This window comes from Rhinoderma darwinii, chromosome 2, assembly GCF_050947455.1.
Source record: "Rhinoderma darwinii isolate aRhiDar2 chromosome 2, aRhiDar2.hap1, whole genome shotgun sequence".
Lineage (NCBI taxonomy): Eukaryota > Metazoa > Chordata > Amphibia > Anura > Rhinodermatidae > Rhinoderma > Rhinoderma darwinii.
In genome coordinates, this window is record NC_134688.1 from 426811677 (window position 1) to 426833529 (window position 21853).

The 21853-nt window shown below is 41.5% G+C and overlaps 1 protein-coding gene across 2 annotated transcripts in view; it reads left to right on the top strand.

Moving 5' to 3' along the window:
• GOSR1 (golgi SNAP receptor complex member 1) overlaps positions 1-21853 on the top strand; it is a 98039-nt gene that overhangs the window by 7306 nt on the left and 68880 nt on the right. For both annotated transcript variants that reach the window (XM_075854346.1, XM_075854347.1), the window contains exons 3-6: positions 626-713; positions 7432-7539; positions 11931-12022; positions 14147-14221. In XM_075854346.1, the coding sequence (XP_075710461.1) occupies positions 626-713; positions 7432-7539; positions 11931-12022; positions 14147-14221 (363 nt within the window). The remainder of the gene's footprint in view (positions 1-625; positions 714-7431; positions 7540-11930; positions 12023-14146; positions 14222-21853) is intronic.

Sequence of the window (21853 nt, forward strand, 5' to 3'; positions counted from 1 at the left end):
GTTTTTTGACGTGGAAATTGCACCAAAAAATGTCCAAAAACGCCTCCTATTGATTTCAAGCGGAGGCGCTTTTTCCAGCGAGCGGTAAAAACGGCTCGCAGGAAAAATAAGCGACATGCCCTATCTTCGGGCGTTTACTCATCTGACCTCCCATTGACATCAATGGGAGGCAGAGAAAGCGTTTTTTGCTGCGTTTTTGCCCGCGGCGCTCAATGATCGCGGGCAAACGCTGTGAAAAATGAGGGAAGGAGGGGGGATGCAAGCAGTCTCCTCAGATGCAGCAAGGGATCATGGGTATGGTGGGTTACAAGACCGGAAACAGCCATGACCAGAAGCAAGCGATGTAAACAAACAGAGCAGCATTGATGATGGAGATCAAACAGAAACTAGTTATAAGTTTAGTAGGGGTTATTAGGGAAGGCAAACCAAGGCTGAGGGACACTTTTTACATTTTTTTTTTTTCCTGGACAACCCCTTTAAGTCGTGAAGTTATTCAAACAGATCCCCATACACTAGGGGTATTTCAATTCAGATACACCTACTGTTTTTCTGTGATGTTTTGATTTCTCTGAAAAATATTATTAGTTTTTGGGCTAAATGTCAATTGTGCTTTTTGTACCAACAGTTCTGATACAACTCCACTCCTAAATGGATCAAGTCAGGATCACATGTTTGAAACTATGGCTGTTGAGATTGAACAGCTCCTGACAAAGGTATTTAAACATATTATATGTGTGTACTGTATAAGGCCCTGTTTACACTGTTGTGGTGCATGTTCGCTGGGACAATCTCCAAATGTATAGTCCCAATGTATGCCATGCAGTTGCAAAGGTCACCCATTGACTCCCATTGTAAAGAAAAACTTGTACCACGCATTATACTTCTTCTTTTTTTTTTTCTTTTTTTGCAGGATCAACCTATATTGAAAAGCTTAGCCAAACATGCTTTTCAATATAGTGAAATAAAAGTTATGCCCATGCCGCCCCTGAACTTTTGCAAAAAGGACACTCTTTTGATGTATGTTGGGGGATTTATATCATGTAGACATGTTTGGTGTATACATCGGGAGATTTTCCTAGGGTACACTCCAAACATGCAACAGAATTGTGGTGTGAACATAGCTTAAGTCTTTCTAAAATTTTTATGTCCTAGAATACGTTTATTCTTGCCTTGCCTGTGGTTTCAGAGCCTGTTTTTGCTTTAAATCTCCCTGCATGTTTCCATTACTCCGCAATCAGCCCCTTTCGTTTCAGCGACTAATATGCTAATACATGAATAAATTGACAACTGGGCGCTCTCCGCCACCCAGCGTTAACGGGTGTGCACCTAAGCTGGTCTGTCAGTGGCTATATATTTTACCTTATAACCATTAGCAGTTAAAAGTAAAGTACATTTGTGTTTATCTTTGTCAATGATTTCTACAAGATATAGGTGATTCTTTTATGCTACATTTCTTGCTTTGCCATGGTGCTTAAAATTTCATCCTTGAATGTGAAGGGTATAAATTCCCCCCCAAAAGAGCGCTCATATGTGGTCTGAAACTAAGGCTTTAGCTTGTGACATCTTTAGTGCACAAGAGACACATATAAAGGAATTCGATGCGTTTCGTATCAAACACCACTCTTTTCCCGCTTATATTAAGCTTATTATGTATCAAAGAGCAGAGGGGTATTAATAGCTATTAAAGACACGGTTTCTCCCCAGCTTATGGAGGAATTCACAGATCCTAATGGGAGATATGTCCTGATTATTTGCCTCATAAATAATGTAAAATACACCATTGTGTCGGCGTATGCCCCCAACGGGCGACAAGTACATTTTGCAAAAAGGGTTATAACACTGATCAATTAACACAAACAGGGAAAGGTTGACATTTGCAGAGATTTTAACATAACTCAAGACCCTTATGGACACCACCTCTCAGCCTAGACGCAATTCCCCCTCGCTGAATGAGGTGTTATGGCGGGAAGAATTGTATGATGTTTGGAGGGTTAGACACAGCACTGAGCGAGATTATTCCTTTCATTCAACTGCACATAATAGCTATTCCCGCATTGATCTCTTTCTGGTGAATCGAGGGTTACTATCCTTAGCGACCTCAGTGTCCACTGGAGTCATTACCAGGTTGGATCACACTCCCATTATGTTGAGCATCTCTGAGCAGCATAACCAATCCCCCCTATTTTTATGGAGATGCAACACTTCTTATCTCACCTTACATATAGGAAGGTCATAGAGAAAAACCTCAATGAATATTTTGAGTTTAATGCTTCTTCTGTAGCTGATCCAACAGTGACTTGGAACGCCCATAAGGCCTTTATCAGGGGCACCTTTTATTAAACTGGGTCATATGGATATAGAAAAAGGGAAAAGGATGTCTCAATTGTTGACTGACATTCAAAACTAAGAATGGGCTAATAAACTTTTGCCGACTGCTTCTCAGACAACTGAGCTGGTTCAACTTCGGCACAAGCTTAGACACTGCTTGTTGCATTCTTGCCAAAAAAGTATTTACTACTCACAGAATAATAAGGCAGGTAAACTCCTGGCTGCTCGACTTAAATTACAACATACCAAAGCTAGAATCCTCTACCTACAACACCCGCAAGGTCAGGGCAAACTGTATGATCCACAATATATAGCGATTTCGCTTCAAAGAGTTTTATGCCTCACAATATAATGTAAATAAGGACCCCTTTATACCTAACCCCTCGCAAGATGATATACAACAGTTCTTGCGTCAGGCTGATCTTCTTCCTAAAATTACCCCTACCCAATTGGTGTCTTTAAATATCCCAATAACCGATGCTGAAATTATCCAGACGGTCAAATCTCTCCCAATGGGTAAAGCCCCAGGCCCTGATGGGTTAGTAGCTGAATACTGTAAGACTTTTCAGCATTTACTCCCTATGCATCTAAATAAAGTTTTCCAAAAAGCAATAGCCACCGGACAGTTACCTAAAGAAAATCTGTCCGCTCATGTAGTGACCCTTCCCAAACCTGGTAAAATCCCTGACCAACCGCAGAACTTCCACCCCATCTCCCTACTCAATGTATACCTAAAGATATATGCTAAGATATTTGCCAACAGAATATCCTCCTTTCTACCTTCTCTAATCAATAGGGATCTGGTGGGCTTTGTTAGAGGTCGCCAAGCATTTGATAATACCAGAAGGGTGGTTGATATTCTTCATCACTTGGAATTCAACAAGGTTCCGTCAGTATTGTTGGTGCTGGATGCAGAAAAAGCGTTTAACCGTATTAATTGGACATATGCTTTTTCGGTCTTGGCGAGATGGGTTTCGAAGGTGAGATAGTGGGAGTTTCGTATAGAAGTTCAGATAGCACCAGATATGAGTTTGATAGGGTTTTGCACGGATAGGGGCCCAACCCGACGATGAGTAAAATAAAGAGTATCCGGCACACCAATTTGAAAAAAAGGGTAATTTTTATTTTGTTTTTGATGCCAGTGGCAGAGTGCGACGTTTCGGTCAGGGCGACCTTCTTCAGGCACTGAGCCGTGCTGGTAATACTGCATATACGAGCGCTGGGTTAAGGTGATAACGGCTGGCCGCTTAATGATGGCGCTGTCATTAAGCGGCCAGCCGCTATTACCTTAACCCAACGCTCGTATATGCAGTATTACCAGCACGGCTCAGAGCCTGAAGAAGGTCGCCCTGACCGAAACGTCGCACTCTGCCACTGGCATCAAAATAAAAGTTAACCTTTTTTTTTCATAGTGGGAGTTATATCGGCGCTTTATTCTGGACCCTCTGCTCATATTATCAGACGAATTTGTAATCACCAATGGCACACGACAAGGGTGTCCGTTATCCCCACTAGTTTTTATTTTGTCTATGGAACCTCTAGCTCAAATATTACGACAACAACCATCTTTCAAGGGCATTAAAATTGGGAACGGAACACACCTCATATCCTTATATGTAGACAACATAATCCTCACAGTCACAGATCCTGAAGAATCATTGCAACGTACTATAGCTGTAATAAACAAGTTTGGGGCCATCTCTTATTATCGTTTAAATACCTCAAAATCTCAAGCCCTCCCTATTAAGTTATCTCCGCATGAGTTTCTTGCAATTAAAATACCCATTTGATTGGAGACCAGATAGCATACCTTACCTAGGTATCCATTTGACCCCTGCATCTAAAAAGTTATATTCAACTGACTATGAGCCTTTACTTATCAAAATCAGAACAGAAGCAGGGCAGCTCACTAAATTCGATGTTTCCTGGATAGGGAGGGTGGCTACTTTCAAAATGCTCCTCTTGCCCAAGATCCTTTATTACTTTAGAACTTTGCCGATTATGATCCCCTTAGCATTTTCAAGAAATTGCTATCAATTATATCCAACTTTATATGGTCAGGGAGGAAACCACGTTTAGCTAGACACATACTTGGTAAACACAAATTGGTAGGGGGACTGTGAGTTCCTAATATGTATAACTATTACTTGGCATCCATTGTTTCTCAATTGACTGGCTGGTGGAAAAGGGACATGAATGTTCACTGGGTACATATTGAACAGACTTACATACTACCTCTGGATTTCCAGTCCCTCCTAAAACTGCCCTTCTGGAACTTATCAGTCCCTAGCTTGGTCTCTCCATTGATGAAAGCCTCTTTATGCTTGGAATAAGTTTCATCTTAAAGCAAATGCAAAGGATAATTTTATGAGAGGAGATCTCAGTCTTCACGTATTGGGACGGCTGATCCCAAACCTTTATCATTCAGGTTGGTTTACACTAGGGATTAATCAAATTAAACATCTTTATGGTAACTGTTCGTTTCTGACGTTTCAGGCCTTAAAGAGGCTCTGTCACCAGATTATAAGTGCCCTATCTCCTACATAATGTGATTGGCGCTGTAATGTAGATTACAGCAGTGTTTTTTATTTAGAAAAATTATCAATTTTGACCAAGTTATGACCTATTTTAGATTTACGCTAATAACTTTCTTAATGGACAACTGGGCGTGTTTTTACTTTTTGACCAAGTGGGCGTCGTAAAGAGAAGTGTATGACGCTGACCAATCAGCGTCATTGCACTTCTCCCCATTCATGTACTCCGACATCGTGGTCTCTCGCACGATTATGCTGTGCTGTCACTTACTCACACATTAACTTTACTGAAGTCTTGAGCGTGAATAGACATCACTTCCAGCCAGGATGCGATGTCTATTCACAATCCCGACACTTCAGTAACGTTTGTGTGTGACTTACCCACACAGCACTGCATGATCTCGCGAGATCACACTGTAAACAGTAGGAAAGGCGGATTGGACTAGGGCTATTGGTCTTGCTCATAAATCTTTAAAATGCAGCGCACATGTTGAGTCTTTCTCTAAGCTTCTTCTTAGATGGTATTTCACGCAATTCAGATGGCATATCCTAACACAAGTGGGTTGTGCTGGAGGGATTGTGGTCATAGAGGCACACTCCTGCATATCTTCTGGTCGTCTCCTCTTATACATTCATACTGGGATGGGATTTTCAGATTGATATCCAGAATTTTCTATAAAAAAATTCACTCGCAGATGGCCCTATAGTTTTTAAATATAGCAGTTATTCCAGCTAAATACAGGACCTTAGGCCCCATGCACACGAACGTAAAAACACCCGTAATTACGGGCCGTAATTACGGCACTTTTTTACGGGCCCATGGACTTTTATTGGCCACAGGTACCTCCCCGTATGCTTACGGGAAGGTGCCCGTGCCGTTGTAAAATATAGAACATGTCCTATTTCAGGCCGTAATTACGGCACGGGCAGGCCCATAGAAGTCTATGGGGCTCCCGTAATTACGGGTGACTACGTGTGTGCACCCGTAATTACTGGAGCGTTGCTAGGCGACGTCAGTAAATATTCACTGTCCAGGGTGCTGAAAGAGTTAAACGATCGGCAGTAACTGTTTCAACACCCTGGACAGTCACTACCGATCACAATATAGATCAACCTGTAAAAAAAAAAAAAAAGACGTTCATACTTACCCAAAACTCCCTGCTTCTTCCTCCAGTCCGGCCTCGGATGACGTTTCAGCCCATGTGACGGCTGCAGCCAATCACAGGCCGATCACAGGCTGCAGCGGTCACATGGACTGCCACGTCACCCAGGGAGGTCAGACTGGATGTCAAGAGGGACGCGTCACCAAGACAACGGCCAGGTAAGTATGAATTTCTTTTACTTTTTCTGTGGAAAGGTCATCCAAGGAGGCCGGACTGGAGGAAGAAGCAGGGAGTTCTGGGTAAGTATGAGCGTCTTTTTTTTATTTATTTTTTTACAGCTTTATCTATATTGTGATCGGTAGTCACTGTCCAGGGTGCTGAAACAGTTACTGCCGATCGTTTAACTCTTTCAGCACCCTGGGCAGTGACTATTTACTGACGTCGCCTAGCAACGCTCCCCTAATTATGGGTGCACACACGTAGTCACCCGTAATTACGGGAGCCCCATAGACTTCTATGGGCTGCCGTGCCATAATTACGGCCTGAAATAGGACATGTTCTATCTTTTTCAACGGCACGGGCACCTTCCCGTAAGCATACGGGGAGGTACCCGTGGCCAATAGAAGTCTATGGGCCCGTAATTACGGGAGTTTTTACGGTCGTGTGCATGGGGCCTTAGCCTGTAAGATTCTAACCGTCTCCAAATTGCTTTTAACCGGCAACTGGAAGTAAAGGGTAATTCCCGATATTACTACAGTGATAGGGGCGATAAACACCACGTACAGTTATGAAAAAATCATTGCACTTGGGAATAGGTTCTTTCCTTTGTTCGAAAACATTTGGTGTGCATGGATTTGGATGCATACAAGTTTAATACCATGACTAAGCTTGGCACTTGTAGCATTTTCTTAATATAATACCAGCTTGGCATTTCAGTATATGTGTACCTGCTCCCTAGTTTTTGAGGTTAGGTTGTTTTGTACGTAATTAATTTTCTTTCCTTTTCTTATCCCTAATTTCGTGAGCTTCCATTATGGCATAAACGTAAAGACCTCCAGAAGTAACGCTGAGAATGTTGTTTGTACTGCTATATGTATGTAATTACTACTGAGATGTATTCTGATCCAGTGTATTCTCACATATTAGACGGATTGCTATGTGCTCACGTTAAATCGTTTGTTGTCTGATTTGCTGTTTGTCATATGTTTGAAAAAAAATTCAATGAAAACTATTGACACAAAAGTAAAGTACCTTTGAAAATGCACCGTGAAGAAGGGCAACGTAAGAGCCAGCCGCTCTGTGTAAGAATGGGTAATACTATAGTAGAGGGTGAATTCACATTGCAGAAATGGGATGCATAATTGAAACCATGTTTAGTCTTTTTAGAACAAAAGAGAATATTTATGTAAACTTATTTGCAGTTGTACCGTCAAACTTTTTGTGTCTAATGTGTTTTCATATTTCAGCTCACTGGGGTGAATGACAAAATGGCTGAGTACAGCAGTACTGCTGGAGTGACATCAATAAATGCAGCACTGATGCACACATTACAGAGACACCGAGATATACTCCAGGTAAGTTACATAAATGAGAGGATTTTGCCAAGCTTCATTATAAAAAAAGGGGGGTTCTTATGATTAACACTTATCACCTAGGAATACTGAGTTAGATCTGTAAGTGTCTGACCTCGGGGACGACCACAATCACTAGAAACAGAGTCTCCTGTCCCCTGATCCTCTTGTGGACTGGACGGCTGTGGTGGGATGTGTTGCTTGGAGCTATGGCCAAGGGTTCTGTCAGGGTTTCATTTTTTTTTACATAACCGTCAAAAATACTGAAAAGTTTACTGGGATCCCCAATGGAGGTTCATAGTGCAAGTGTCAATGGAGCCTACAATATAAAAAAAATGTCTATTCATTTATAAAAGTAATAACCGTAGGTAGTTCTTCACAGCAGTTGGTCTAAACATACACTATATGGACGAAAGTATTGGGACACCTAACCATTACACCTACGGGAGCTTTTATGACATCCCATTCTAAATCCATAGGAATTAATTTGGAGTTGTCCCCCCTCTTTGCAGCTAAAACAAAAAAGTGAACTTTTGGCCATTTATCCAGAAAATCATTTGTGAGGTCAGATACTGATGTTGGACGAAATGGCCGGGCTTGCAATCTCCGTTCTAGTTAATCCCAAAGGTTTTTGATGGGGTTGAGGTCAGAGCTCTGTGCGGGCCAGTCAAGTTCTTCCACATGAAACTCACCCAACCATGTTTTTGTAGATCTTGCTTTGTGCACTGGGGCACAATCCTACTGAAACAGAAAAGGGCCTTCCCCAAACTGTTCCCACAATGTTGTAAACATATTTTTCACTGAATGGTCGCCATAAATAGGGATATTGTTTGGTTAAATCGTAACCTTTAATTCTTTATTATAAAAAACAAACTATTGTGATACAAATATATTAATATCTATGTGAAAGTCTTGTGCTCCCGCACATTGCATTGACACTGTTGTCTTGTTGTTTAGGACAGACCAGATGTGTATCATTTTTTTATTATATATTTATTTTTAGATTTGTTATTATTTGCAGTGTAAACCGATAAGCCCACAAGCCAATGTGCCTAATAAAATTATTCCCCCTTCAGTGGTTCCAGTCAATTATCTACAGCTATCTCTCATATCTGCTCGAGCTTGAGAAGGACAACTGATGGGGCTTTGTTTATTTGCTGAAGGGTAATTCAAGGCTATTCCATGAACACATACTGTGTCCGTCTAAACCCTGGTAGCCCTACGCGTTTCTTCACTCTAGTACTCTGAAGTGAATCGTGTTGGGCTTTGCAGATCTAATGTAGTCATTCCTCTGACAATCCAGAGGAATTTGTACAAATCACAAAACATAGAATCCCAAAAAACTCTGTCCTATGAAGGCAGCGAGCCCTCCCACTGATGAGGTTGCGGCTGTCCTCAGCCTATCACATGGCATGCTGCTTATTCTGTCTTCTGTTCCGTTGACTGGGGGTTCGTCTACTACTGAACAACGGCTGGTCAGCATAGAAACAGACTCTCCTTATCCCTCTCTCAGGGGACGTAGCCTACTCTCCAGAGTAGCCCAATTATCTTTGGGCATTCTTCATGGCTGTATTGTCATGCTGATCATTCTAACCTTCCCCACGCTAAGGAGGATGATCCGTATTGTATGAATATAGGCTTGTGTCGTGTGTTTAGTAGCCTGTATGAATCTTTTGCTATTGAAGTCGTAATCGGGTAGAGCGGTATATATCTGGTAGAGATATGTATGCCGGCTATTTAGAATATTAGGCTATCTCTAACGAAAATCAGGTTGGAAACACATAATTGCCCAAAATGTCTTGCTTTGCTGAAGCATTAAGATTTCCCTTAACTGGAACAAAGGAGCCTAGGCCAACCAACCCCATAGTATTATCCCTCCTCCACCAAACTTTACAGCTGGCACAATGCAGTCAGGCAGGTAACGTTCTCCTGGCATTCACCAAACCCAGACTCTGCCATTAGACTGCCAGATAGAGAAGTGTGATTCATCACTCCACAGAAGATGTTTCCACTGCTCCAGAGTCCAGTGGTGGCGTGCTTTACACCACTCAATCCGACGTTTGGCATTGTTGTGCTTGGTGATGTAAGGGTTGCATGCAGCTGCTCAGCCATATAAACCAATGCCATAAACCTTCTGGTGCACGGTTTTTGTGGTGATAATGCCAGATAAAGTTTAAAACTCTGCAGTTCTTGAGTCGGCAGAGCGTTGCACTATGCGCCTCAGCACTCGGCGACCCCGCTCTGTAACTTTTTGTGGTCTACCACTTCATGGCTGTGGTTCCTAAATGCTTCCACTTTGCAATAATACCACTCACAATTATTCGTGGAATATCTAGGAGGGGAGAAATTTCACCCGCTGTTTTGTTACAACGGTGGTATATTATTACAGTGCCACACTGGAATTCATTGATCTCTTTCACAAATGTTTGTAAAGCAGAATATGGTGTGCCTTGAATTCTGATTACAGTTTGGATATGTTTGTGGATATTTAATGTAATTCACAATAAGAAAAGTCTGTCAACATTCTATGTAGGTCAGCGGGCCTTGACTAATAGGGTGCTGATAACCAGGTCTTGTTCCCTGATCTACATCCTTTTTGTTATGGGGCATTGAGCGATTGCAGCTCCAGCTGTCCTGCACTATTATGATACCTAGAGTGGCTTTCAAAGAATGACCGTGCTACACTTTCTGGCCAAAAGTTTGTGGATACCTGACTCACACCTCTATGAGCTTTTTAGAAATCCCATTCCAAAACATTCTGGTGTTGGGCTTCTTTTTTTGGCTATAGCAGCCTACTCTCTTCTGCGAAGGCTTTACACAAGATTTTGGAGTGTCTGTGGGAATTTGTGCCCATTTAGCAAAAAGATGTGTCCAGACTGCCGCTCTCCTCCTGCACTTCCTAGTGAGCGCGCTGACCTTCCTACTTTTAAAGGGCCAGTTTACGCCACCCATTTCCACCCAGCTTCTCAAGGTATAAAATGTACCACCTCCTTTCTATCCTTGTCTGAGCAGTTAGGTTCCTCATAGCTTGTTAATGATAGCCTGCATAATGCTTTGATTGGATTTGTTGTGATGAACCTCATCCTTTGACTATCCTTGCCTGTCGCCTGCCCTGACCTCTTGCTAGTGACCCATGAAGAACCTCTGCCCCCTGCCCTCTGCCCTAACCTTTGCTATACCTGACCATGCATACTGTCTGCTGTTTCTGTGCCTTGCCTGTTGTCGTCGTCGAAGGGAAACTACCCTGGGGGTAGCGACCTGGGGTCTCTCAGCAGCACAGTCCAGATCCCTGTATAGGGGTTATAGGGTGAATATGTCAAATCTCTTAGTGACTCTGTGGCTTCACACCATCCTCTCTGTGACAGTCTTACTATCGGAGCTAGATCCACGGTAGTTTAACCTCTTAGAAGCTCACTCCATTGGGGCCAAGCAGTGCAGATTGGTTGCCATGGCAACCAGGGCGCATCAAAGGCGCTCAAGCCTGTCATGGCTGTATGCCAAAAGCACGGCCGAATACATTGCCTGTCAGTTTGTTACTGACAGACGATAACGCTCTGGTATACGGAGTATACGAAAGCATTATAGAAGCGATCAAAGGACAGCATTGTGAAGTCCCCAAGTTTAACTAAGAAAATAATTCAATAAAGTTTATTAAAAAAAAAAAAAAGTTTCTCTTGTAAATTTATAGAAATTGCGTCAAACAACTTTTGGGCCGTCTGCTACATTTCTATGCCAGAACGAAGTGTAAACCTACACATCAAATAAACTAGTAAACATTGCTGACATACAAGCAATTAGTTGCATTTTGCATGTGTAGGGGGACCCCCCATGATCACGAGAATGAAAGGGCAGCAGCGCTAGTGGAGCACCATGGCCAATTGGCACCACTATTCCCAAGGTATGGCAACTGAGCTCCATATATTTAAGTGGGGCCGTCCCAGGTGGATGTACAGCCCCTGGTCAAAATGCAATAATTCTATGGGTCCCAGCAGTCCCAACTCCACTATTCTAGTGAGTTTAGGGTTCAAGTCTATTGTAACTCCATGAAAAATAAAATGTAAGTATGAACAATTTAAGAATGCTAGCATGTGTTCGTTTTAGCAAAATTCTGTTTGCTAGTTACGATTTATTCCTTATTGCTTGTACACATGCTAGTAAATTGTACCTCCCAGTTGTACTCTCCCGTCCGAGCTGACATTAGGCGTGGAGAGACAGCCCTGCACACTGTTTACGGATCCTATTAATTAGACTTGGATCCATGCACAAAACTCTCCAGGCGCCTTACTAGAGCATCTCTCCATGCTCAATGTCAGCTTGGGCAGGAGAGTGCAACTGGAGGGAGACTTTAACTAATAATACAGTCCATTTATTAATATAAGAGTGTTGTTTTACAGGATTACACACATGAATTTCACAAGACTAAAGCCAATTTCCAGGCAATTCGGGAAAGAGAAGACCTCTTGGGATCTGTGCGGAAGGATATTGAGTAAGTCACAAATGATGTTCGTCCGCCTCAGCAGATGGCTTGAGTGGTCAGTGCTGAGTGCTGCTTTCTTTTGGAAGATTTATAGCTCTGATATGACTGCACATTCCTGCAAACCTTATGTTATTTTTATACTAGTTTGTGCACGGCTGTGACACTTCTAAGCAGAGGAGCATCACAGGAAGTCTCGTGTAGTTTATAGTAATATTATTTTTAGACAATATGTGATAACTTAATAGAAACTTCAGTGGGAAAGTCGGTTAAGGGGAATTGTATATATTTGCTATGATAACCACTTTATAGTTATGAAAATATTGCAAAATAAGAGTTTTATAAATGGATTAAGAGGCCTAACATCTCCATGTACTGTAGTCCCAGTGTACATTTCCATTTTATGGGTTTAACCAAGAACAGCGAAAACCTCCCCAAGAGACTACCTCAATCAAGACCATTTTGTTCAGGTTTTTGTCTCTTTACTGGCCCTCTTTGAGAGGATTACCCCTACAGAAGACCACAGCAATTTTGGATGTTCGTAAAGGGATTTTCTAAAATTTAAGGTGAACTTTGGAAAACCCCTTTACTTTCCTGGATGTAGGAAAATAAAAATCTTTTAAAGAGGCTCTGTCACCAGATTTTGCAACCCCTATCTCCTATTGCAGCAGATCGGCGCTGCAATGGAGATAAGAGTAAAGTTTTTAGTTTTTTTTTTAAAAACGAGCATTTTTGGCCAAGTTATGACCATTTTTATATTTATGCAAATGAGGCTTTCTAAAGTACAACTGGGCGTGTATTGTGTATGTACATCTGGGCGTTTTTTACTTCTTTTACTAGCTGGGCGTTGTGAATGGGAGTGTATGATGCTGACGAATCAGTATCATCCACTTCTCTTCGTTACCACCCAGCTTCTGGCAGTGCAGACACACAGCGTGTTCTCGAGAGATCACGCTGTGACGTCACTTCCTGCCCCAGGTCCTGCATCGTGTTGGACGAGCGAGGAAACATCGGCACCAGAGGCTACAGTTGATTCTGCAGCAGCACTGCCAGAAGCTGGGTGGTAACGAAGAGAAGTGGATGATGCTGATTCGTCAGCATCATACACTTCTATTCACAACGCCCAGCTAGTAAAAGAAGTAAAAACGCCCAGATGTACACACACAATACACGCCCAGATGTAACACGCATAATACACGCCCAGTTGTACTTTTGCAAGCCTCATTTGCATAAATATAAAAATGGTCATAACTTGGCCAAAAATGCTCGTTTTAAAAAAACCAAAAAAACGTTACTCTTATCTACATTGCAGCGCCGATCTGTTGCAATAGGAGATAGGGGTTGCAAAATCTGATGACAGAGCCTCTTTAAATATACTTCAAGTGTTGAAAAATATCCACCACTACATTCTGCTGCTACACCAGCCACTGGTCCTCCATGCAGAGCCACGTACCTATAGTCTAGTGAAGAATAGTGCCATGTATATGGCACCCGACAGCATTGTACAGCAGCACACAAGTCTTCCACATAACCTCATTGCCATGTAAATGAGGCCTAAGTTTCGGTTGCCAGAGTGGTGCTTTTCCAGAGATCGTCTGCTGTCGTCTTCTTGTCCATAATTGAAGCCTGTGCTGGCAATGACAACATGCCCACCGAGCAGCATGGTCATGAGTCACCCAGGCGTTTGCATGGAAAACGTTTTATTACCAATCACTACATTTGAATTATTTCCTATGTTGTAATGATTTATTACATTCTAGTACGAAATATGTCCTTCGAGCACCTAAAAAGTCAGCGCGGTTGTCTATACTTCATTAGTTGGCCATCTTACCCAACTCTGATAGGTCTTTACTGGCTACAAAGTTCAATTCTGTGCGAGGTTTTTAACTTTTTTATGTGATCCTCATACATTTTCTACATACGTGTTGCTTTTTTGTAGCCTAGTACAGTGAATATGCCCCTGGCACCCTGTTTGAGTAGGTGAGGTGTAATCTTAGAATGAGATGTGAAAGCGACTTATCAAATCTAAGCTAATCGTTAGTGAACATGTGGAGACTGTCATAAAACATTGTTCCTTAGCTGGATCTCAATAGAGCTGTACAAGTAAATTGCGTGGGTGTTTTTCTGCTTTTCCAGATCTTACAAAACAGGCTCCGGCGTTAACAACAGGAGGACAGAGCTGTTCCTGAAAGAACATGAGCACCTCAGAAGGTAAGATGAAATGGCTGTCTCGGTTGTTCAGTCAGTCCTGAAACATATGGAGTTAATGTGGGCATTATAGATTTTAGCTTTCCATGGCCTAATGACTCTGCACAATGATCTAATAGTCAATAGGCTGATCCAGCAGCTACGCATGCAGACCAGAAAGTTCATGCTTTACAGCAAAACACACGTTCAGCAAGTTTAAGAATAGACCTCGTTACAAGAATAGGGACTTCCTCGAAAGTAATAGGTCATCACAATCGTGCGGCCTCTTTGTTTCGAGTCACTTTCCTACTGGAAACCCGTATCTCTGTATTGCAGATGCTTTTTTCTTTATGGAGAAGCAGCGTATTCCAAATAAAGAATCTGTACAATGTTATTTCTTTCTTTTTGGTTTTACTTTTAAGTGGGGTGGGCACGTGCTCTGTCCACCGTAATTTACTTACATTTTTAGTCAAATAATCAATTTTGCCAATGTATAAGTGCAAAGGGATTAGTAAATTAGTTATGGATAGTCTATTCTATCTCCGTTATTAGAGAATTGCATTAGCAGTTTTAAATTCGCTACCATTGTAATGTAGGAACTGTCCACAGGAAACAGGCACAGTTTAACCCCTTCAGAACGCAGCCTGTTTTGGTCTTGTGGCACAGCCGATTTTTTTCAAATCTAACGTGTCACTTTATATGGTAATAACTCCGGAATGCTTTTACCTATCCAAGGGATTGAGATTGTTTTCTCGTGACATATTGTACTTTATGATAGTGGAAAAATTTGGTCGATAAATTCAATATTTATTAGTGAAACACACCAAAATTTAGAGAAAATTTGCAAAAATTAGCATTTTTCTCATTTTAAATGTATCTGCTGGTAAAACAGATAGTAATACCACACAAAATCGTCACTAAATACCATTTCCCATATGTCTACTTTATGTTTGCATAGTTTTTTTTGAACGTCCTTTTATTTTTCTAGGACGTTACAAGACGTTTTAGAACTTTAGCAGCAATTTCTCACATTTTCAATAAAGTTTCAAAAGGCTGTTTTTACAGGTACCAGTTTTAGATCTGAAGTGGTTTTGAGGGCCTTATATATTAGAATCCCCTAATAAATCACCCCATTATAAAAACTGCACCCTTCAAAGTGTTCAAAATAGCATTCAGAAGATTTCTTAACCCTTTAGGCGTTTCACAGGAAATAAAGCAAAGTAGAGGTGAAATTTACAAATTTCATTTTTTTGCAGAAATTCATTTGTAATAAAAAAAAATTCTGTAACACAAAGTTTTACTAGAGAAACGCAACTCAATATTTATTACCCAGGTTCTGCAGTTTTTAGGAATATCCCACATGTTGCCCTAGTGCCCTAATGGACCGAAACACAGGCCACAGAAGCAAAGGAGCACCTACAGGATTTTGGGGTCTGCTTTTTTTTAGATTATATTTTAGGCACCATGTCAGGTTTGAAGAAGTCTTGTGGTGGCAAAACAGTGGAACCTCTCCAAAAGTGACCCCATTTTGGAAACTACACCCCTCAAGGAATTTATCTAGGGGTATAGTTAGCATTTTGACCTCACAGGTATTTTGCTATATTTATTGGAGTTAGTCTGTGAAAATGAAAATCTACTTTTTTTCTGAAAAAACATAGAAATTTGTAATATTTACAAGGAATAAAGAAGAAAATGCACCCCAACATTTGTAAAGCATCTTCTCCCGATTATGGAAATACCCCATATGTGGTAATAAACTGCTGTTTGGACGCCATTTGGGTTTTGGAGCACAGATTTTGCTGGATTGGTTTTCAGTGCCATGTCGTGTTTGCAACGTCCTAGAGGGACCAAAACGGTGGAAAAACCCCAAAAGTGACCTCATTTGGGAAACTACAGCCCTCAAGGAATTTTTCTAGGGGTATAGTGAGCATTTATACCACACAGGTATTTTGCAGAATTTAGTAGAATCAGGCCGTGAAAATGAAAATCAACATCAACATTTTTGTCCACTAAAATGTTGCATTTTTTCATTTTCACAAGGGATAAAGGAGAAAAAGTCGCCCTAAATTTGTAACGCAATCTCTCCCGAGTACGGCAATACCCCACATGTGGTAATAATTGATTTTTTTAAAAATAGAAATGAGTTAAAGAGGCTCTGTCACCACATTATAAGTGCCCTATCTCCTACATAAGGAGATCTGCGCTATAATGTAGGTGACAGTAATGCTTTTTATTTTAAAAAAACTATCTGTTTTCACCACTTTATTAGCGATTTTAGATTTATGCTAATGAGTGTCTTAATGCCCAAGTGGGCGTGTTTTTACTTCAGACCAAGTGGGCGTTGTACAGGGGAGTGTATGACGCTGACCAATCAGCGTCATGCACTCCTCTCCATTCATTTACTCAGCACATAGGGGTCCTTTTAGATCGCTATGTGCTGTCTTATACTTACACATTAACAATACTGAAGTGTTTAGACAGTGAATAGACTCCACGGGATGTCTATTCACAATCTCTGCACTTCGTTACTATTTCTGTGGTAGTTACAGCAGAGGAAGCGTAATCTCGCTGTAACCTGTCATCTACAGCGTGATCTCGCGAGATGACGCGGTAAATGACAGGTTACAACGAGATTACTTTATTCTGCCGGTCGGTACGATTACGGCGATACCATATGTATATAGTTTTGTAGCGTTTGCACAATAAAATCACTTGTTTAGAAAATAATTTATTTTTTGTGTGAGAGCCATAACTTTTTTGTTTTTCGGTCAAAAAAGCGGTGTAAGGGCTTGTTTTTTGCGGGGAGAGTTGTAGTTTTTATTGGTACTATTTTGGGGTACGTGCGACTTTTGATCACTTTTTATTCTATATTTTGGGAGGGGTGGTGACCAAAAAATAGTGATTCTGGCATTGTTTTTAGTTTGTTTCTGCGGCGTTCACCGTGCGGGGAAAAATAACATTATAGATTGGGTCATTACGAACACGGTGATACCAAATATGTGTACTGTTTACGTTTTCAATAATAAGAGACTTATAGGAAAAAAAATCTTTTAATTTTACACTTTTGTTAAACATTTTTAATAACTGTTTTTTTACTTTTTACGCTTTCTTTTTTTACCTGCAGCTCTGATCGCTGCTAGAATACATTACACTACCTAGATAGTGTAACATATTCCAACTGTCTGTGTGACGTCACAGTCACTCTGACAGCAAGTCCTAGGCTTCCATACATGGCAGACCTGGAGACCGTTGTCTGGCCCCTGGGTTCCATCACAAGCATTAGCAGCCCCCACACTAGCATGGGGGCTGCTGATGCGCTACAAACTCCCTAAATGCGGCGATCGCAATCGAGCGCCGCATTTAATGGATTAATTTTGCCGAAATCGTCGGCGATGAGCCGCTGATCGGCAACAGTGGAGTGTCGGCTGTCGGGGACAGCTGACCTCCGGGTTCCCGATGCACACTGTCACCGACAGTGTGCATCGGGAACGACAGTGACTTCCTGTCACTCTGACATGAAGTCTATCAGGAGGCTGGTCCTGATAGGCTTCCGTACATAGCAGACACGAAGGCCATTACTTGGCCTCCGGTCGCCATGCTAGCCATCTCCAAACCTCACGATTACATTGTGAGGTCTGCCGATGTGCTAGAAACCCCTAAAATGCGGCAACTGCAATCGATTGCCGCATTTAAGGGGTTAATTGCCGAAATCAGCGGAAATGAGCCGCTGATCTGCAGCAGTGGAGTGTCAGTTGTCGGGGAAAGCTGGCCTCCCGGTTCCCGATGCTCACTGTCGTGTGCCCCGGTAACCGCGCAGTAACTACGTCCTGGTGCGCTAAGACACTGGCCACCCGGACGTACAGTTGCGTCGTGGTGCGCCTAGGAGTAAAGGAAGTTTGTATTTGTCAAATGGTCTCTTTGGAGATGCCCAGTGCCTGTCAGCACAACACATCAGCCTGTTAGAGAGCCATTCACAGAATACAGGTTGCTGTAAATGGTGTATGTATCAACTGACAGTGCTTGATGGGTTATTGAAATTGCTTCCAGTCTTCCAGGGTTATTATTAACTGCTCTTAATGTATTATACACAATATATGTACACACAAGGAAATACAATAGATAAATGAATCCATTTCTGTGTGTTTTCTGTGAGAAACCTGTCTATTTGTGCTAGTAGTGTATTATATAAACATATATAACCACAGAGCATTCACAGGAGCACTCTACAGTCTCCGCATTACAACAGGATTTTAAAGAATTTTTGGTAAGTTTGTTTTCTTTTACCTTGTCACTATCTGTATTAAAAAAAATACATGGAAATCGTCCAGTTTTTACTCTGGCCATTTAGCCTCATAATAGACTGACCCTTCCTGTTCTTTAGAGATCACTTTTTAGTAGTCATCTCATTATCATCACAGGCTAGATTACAATGGAAGCTATAGTGGATCTTTCATATATTTATTCTGCCCTCGGAGGGCTGCATAAAAAAGTGACGGACACACTGATTTACATGGTCTGTTTCTTTTTAGATAATGTGCTGCAGTTTATGAGAATTTAATAGTTAATTATACTTGCGACACCCAGCCGGCACTGCAATCTTGAGTCTAAGTATATTCATATATTCAAGCTGCCCCCGCCACAACCCCCCCCCCCTCCCTCCAGCCGCTGATTGACAATTTTTTCTCTATTACTGTGCATATGGAGTAGAGTGTCAATCAGTGGCTGTTAGTCAGTGGCGTGGCAGCATGAAATGCATTGACTTAAGCTTGAAGCGCTGGCCACGCTCAGCGATTATAACCACTAAATTCTTAGAAGCTATGGCACATTACGTAATGAGTCACAGACCGCTGAAATCAGCATGTCTGTTACTTTATCGTGCCCTCAGACAGGGCAGCATAAATATATAGCCAATCCGCTTTAACACCTATATATAGATAACACTGCATCCACCATTGACAGGGGGTGATGGACACAGCTCTACTGTTCCAGCTCCCCGCAGGGTGGCCTCTGCACAGTTCACAGAGCATGCTTTGAAAACCCTCCTGTAGAAGTCAATGAACATCTCCAGACGATAGATTCCATTTAACCCCTGAAGGAGAAACTGTCTTTTCAGGTGACTTTTTTTTTTCTTCAGAATAACCTGTCGTGTATATGCAGGAGGAATAATTTATTTCTGGCTCTTAGATGGCTTGTATCCTGAATTTATCAGCAGTTTTCCCTTTTGCAGGCTTTATTTCGAGCTGCCAGATCTCTTCCTGTCAGAGTTTCCACCAGTTTCCAAGTACCTTTTGATGGTATAGGAAACTGTACCGACTGCCACCTTGGCTTTCTTGACAATTTCTCTGTAGGACAGACCTACACTTCGCAGGCTATGTTCACACGCTTAACAAAAAACGTCTGTAAATACGGAGCTGTTTTCAAGGGAAAACAGCCCCTGATTTTCAGACGTTTTTTTGCGGCGTTGTTTACAGCAGTTTTTGGAGCTGTTTTTCTATTGAGTCAATGAAAATCGGCTCCAAAAAATGGCTCAAGAAGTGACATGCACTTCTTTTTAGGAGGCATTTTTTTTACGTGGCCGTTTTTAATGGGCAGACGTATTTCGGCCGGAAGTCCAGGACCGAACTTAGTGCAGGGAGCCGGGCTCCTAGCATCATAGTTATGTACGATGCTAGGAGTCCCTGCCTCTCTGCAGGTCAACTGTCCCGTACTGTAATCATGTTTTCAGTACAGGACAGTAGTTCCACGGAGAAGCAGGGACTCCTAGCGTCGTACAAAACTATAATGCTAGGAGCCCGGCTCCCTGCACTGAGTTCGGTCCGGGACTTCCGGCCGAAATACGTCCGTCCATTACGGACGTTAATGTGCTCGTGTGAACCCAGCCTTATTATGACATAAATGTGCTTTGTACTGAAGCGCAAAACTGTCCAAATCCTGTCCTACAGGGTGTTGTAATGCAGTCTATTCCAACACTGGTTATATAGAATCAGAGGGTTTGAAAGTAATCTCCAAGAGTTGAGACCCCTGTAGGAATAGTTTGCATCCAATGTCAAACCATAATTTTTCTTTCTGTGCTGCAGGGCAGCTGTCCTTGAGGTCTTCCCTGAAAAAAGCCCTTTGGTTAACCCCTTCAGGACCCAGACAATTTTTTCAAATCTGACATGTGTTACTTTATGTGGTAATAACGTTGGAATGCTTTTACCTATCCAAGCGATTCTGAGATTGTTTTCTCGTGACATGTTGTACTTTATGTTAGTGAAAAAATTTTGTCGATAATTTTGGTATTTATTTCTGAAAAACACCACAATTTTGCAAAAATTAGCATTTTTCTAAATTTAAACGTATCTGCTTGTAAGACAGATAGTTATACCACACAAAATAGTTACTAGTTAACATTTCCCATATGTCTACTTTGTTTGCATCGTTTTTTGAACGTCCTTTTATTTTTCTAGGACGTTACAAGGCTTAGCAGCAATTTCTCACATTTTCAAGAAAATTTCAAAAGGCTATTTTTTCAGGGACCAGTTCAGTTCTGAGGTGGCTTTAAGGGCCTTATATATTAGAAAATCCCCAGAAGTCACTCCATTTTGAAAACTGCACCCCTCAAGGTATTCGAATCAGCATTAACAAAGTGTTTTAACCCTTTAGGTGTTTCACAGGAATTAAAGCAAAGTAGAGGTGAAATTTACAAATGTTATTTTTTTTGCCAAAATTCATTTCTAATACATTTTTTTTTGTAACACAGAAGGTTTTACCAGAGAAATGCAACTCAATATTTATTGCCCAGATTCTGCAGTTTTTAGAAATATCCCACATGTGGCCCTAGTGTGGTAATGGACTGAAGCACCGGCCTCAGAAGCAAAGGAGCACCCAGTGGATTTCGGGCCTCCTTTTTTTTAGAATATATTTTATGCACCTTGTCAGGTTTGAAGAGGTCTTGTGGTGCCAAAACAGTGGAAACACCCCGAAAGTTACCCCATTTTGGAAACTACACCCCTCAAGAAATTTATCTAGGTGTATAGTTAGCATTTTGACCGCACAAGTTTTTCGCTAAATTTATCAGAATTAGTCTGTAAAAATGAAAATCTACTTTTTACTGAAAAAACTTTTAATAATTACAAGAAATAATAAGGAAAATGCACCCCAACATATGTAAAGCAATGTCTCCCGATTACGGCAATATCCCATATTTGGTAATAAACTGCTGATTGGGCCCACAGCAAGGCTCAGAAGGGAAGGAGCGCAATTTGAATTTTGGAGCACGGATTTTGCTGGTTTGGTTTTCGGTGCCATGTCGCGTTTGCAACGCCCTGCAGAGACCAAAACAGGGGAAACCCCCTAAAAGTGACCCCATTTTGGAAACTACACCTCTCAAGGAATTTATCTAGGGGTATAGTTAGCATTTTGACCACACAGGTTTTTTGCAGAATTTAGTGGAATTAGGCATAGGCAGTGAAGATGAAAATCAACTTTTTTTCTGAAAAAGCATAGAAATTTTAAATTTTTACAAGGAATTAAGGAAAAAAGAACCACAACATTTGTAAAGCATTTTCTCCTGATTACGGCAATACCCCATATGTGGTAATAAACTGCTGATTGGACCCATGGCAGCGCTCAGAAGGGATGTAGCGCCATTTGGATTTTGGAGCACAGATTTTT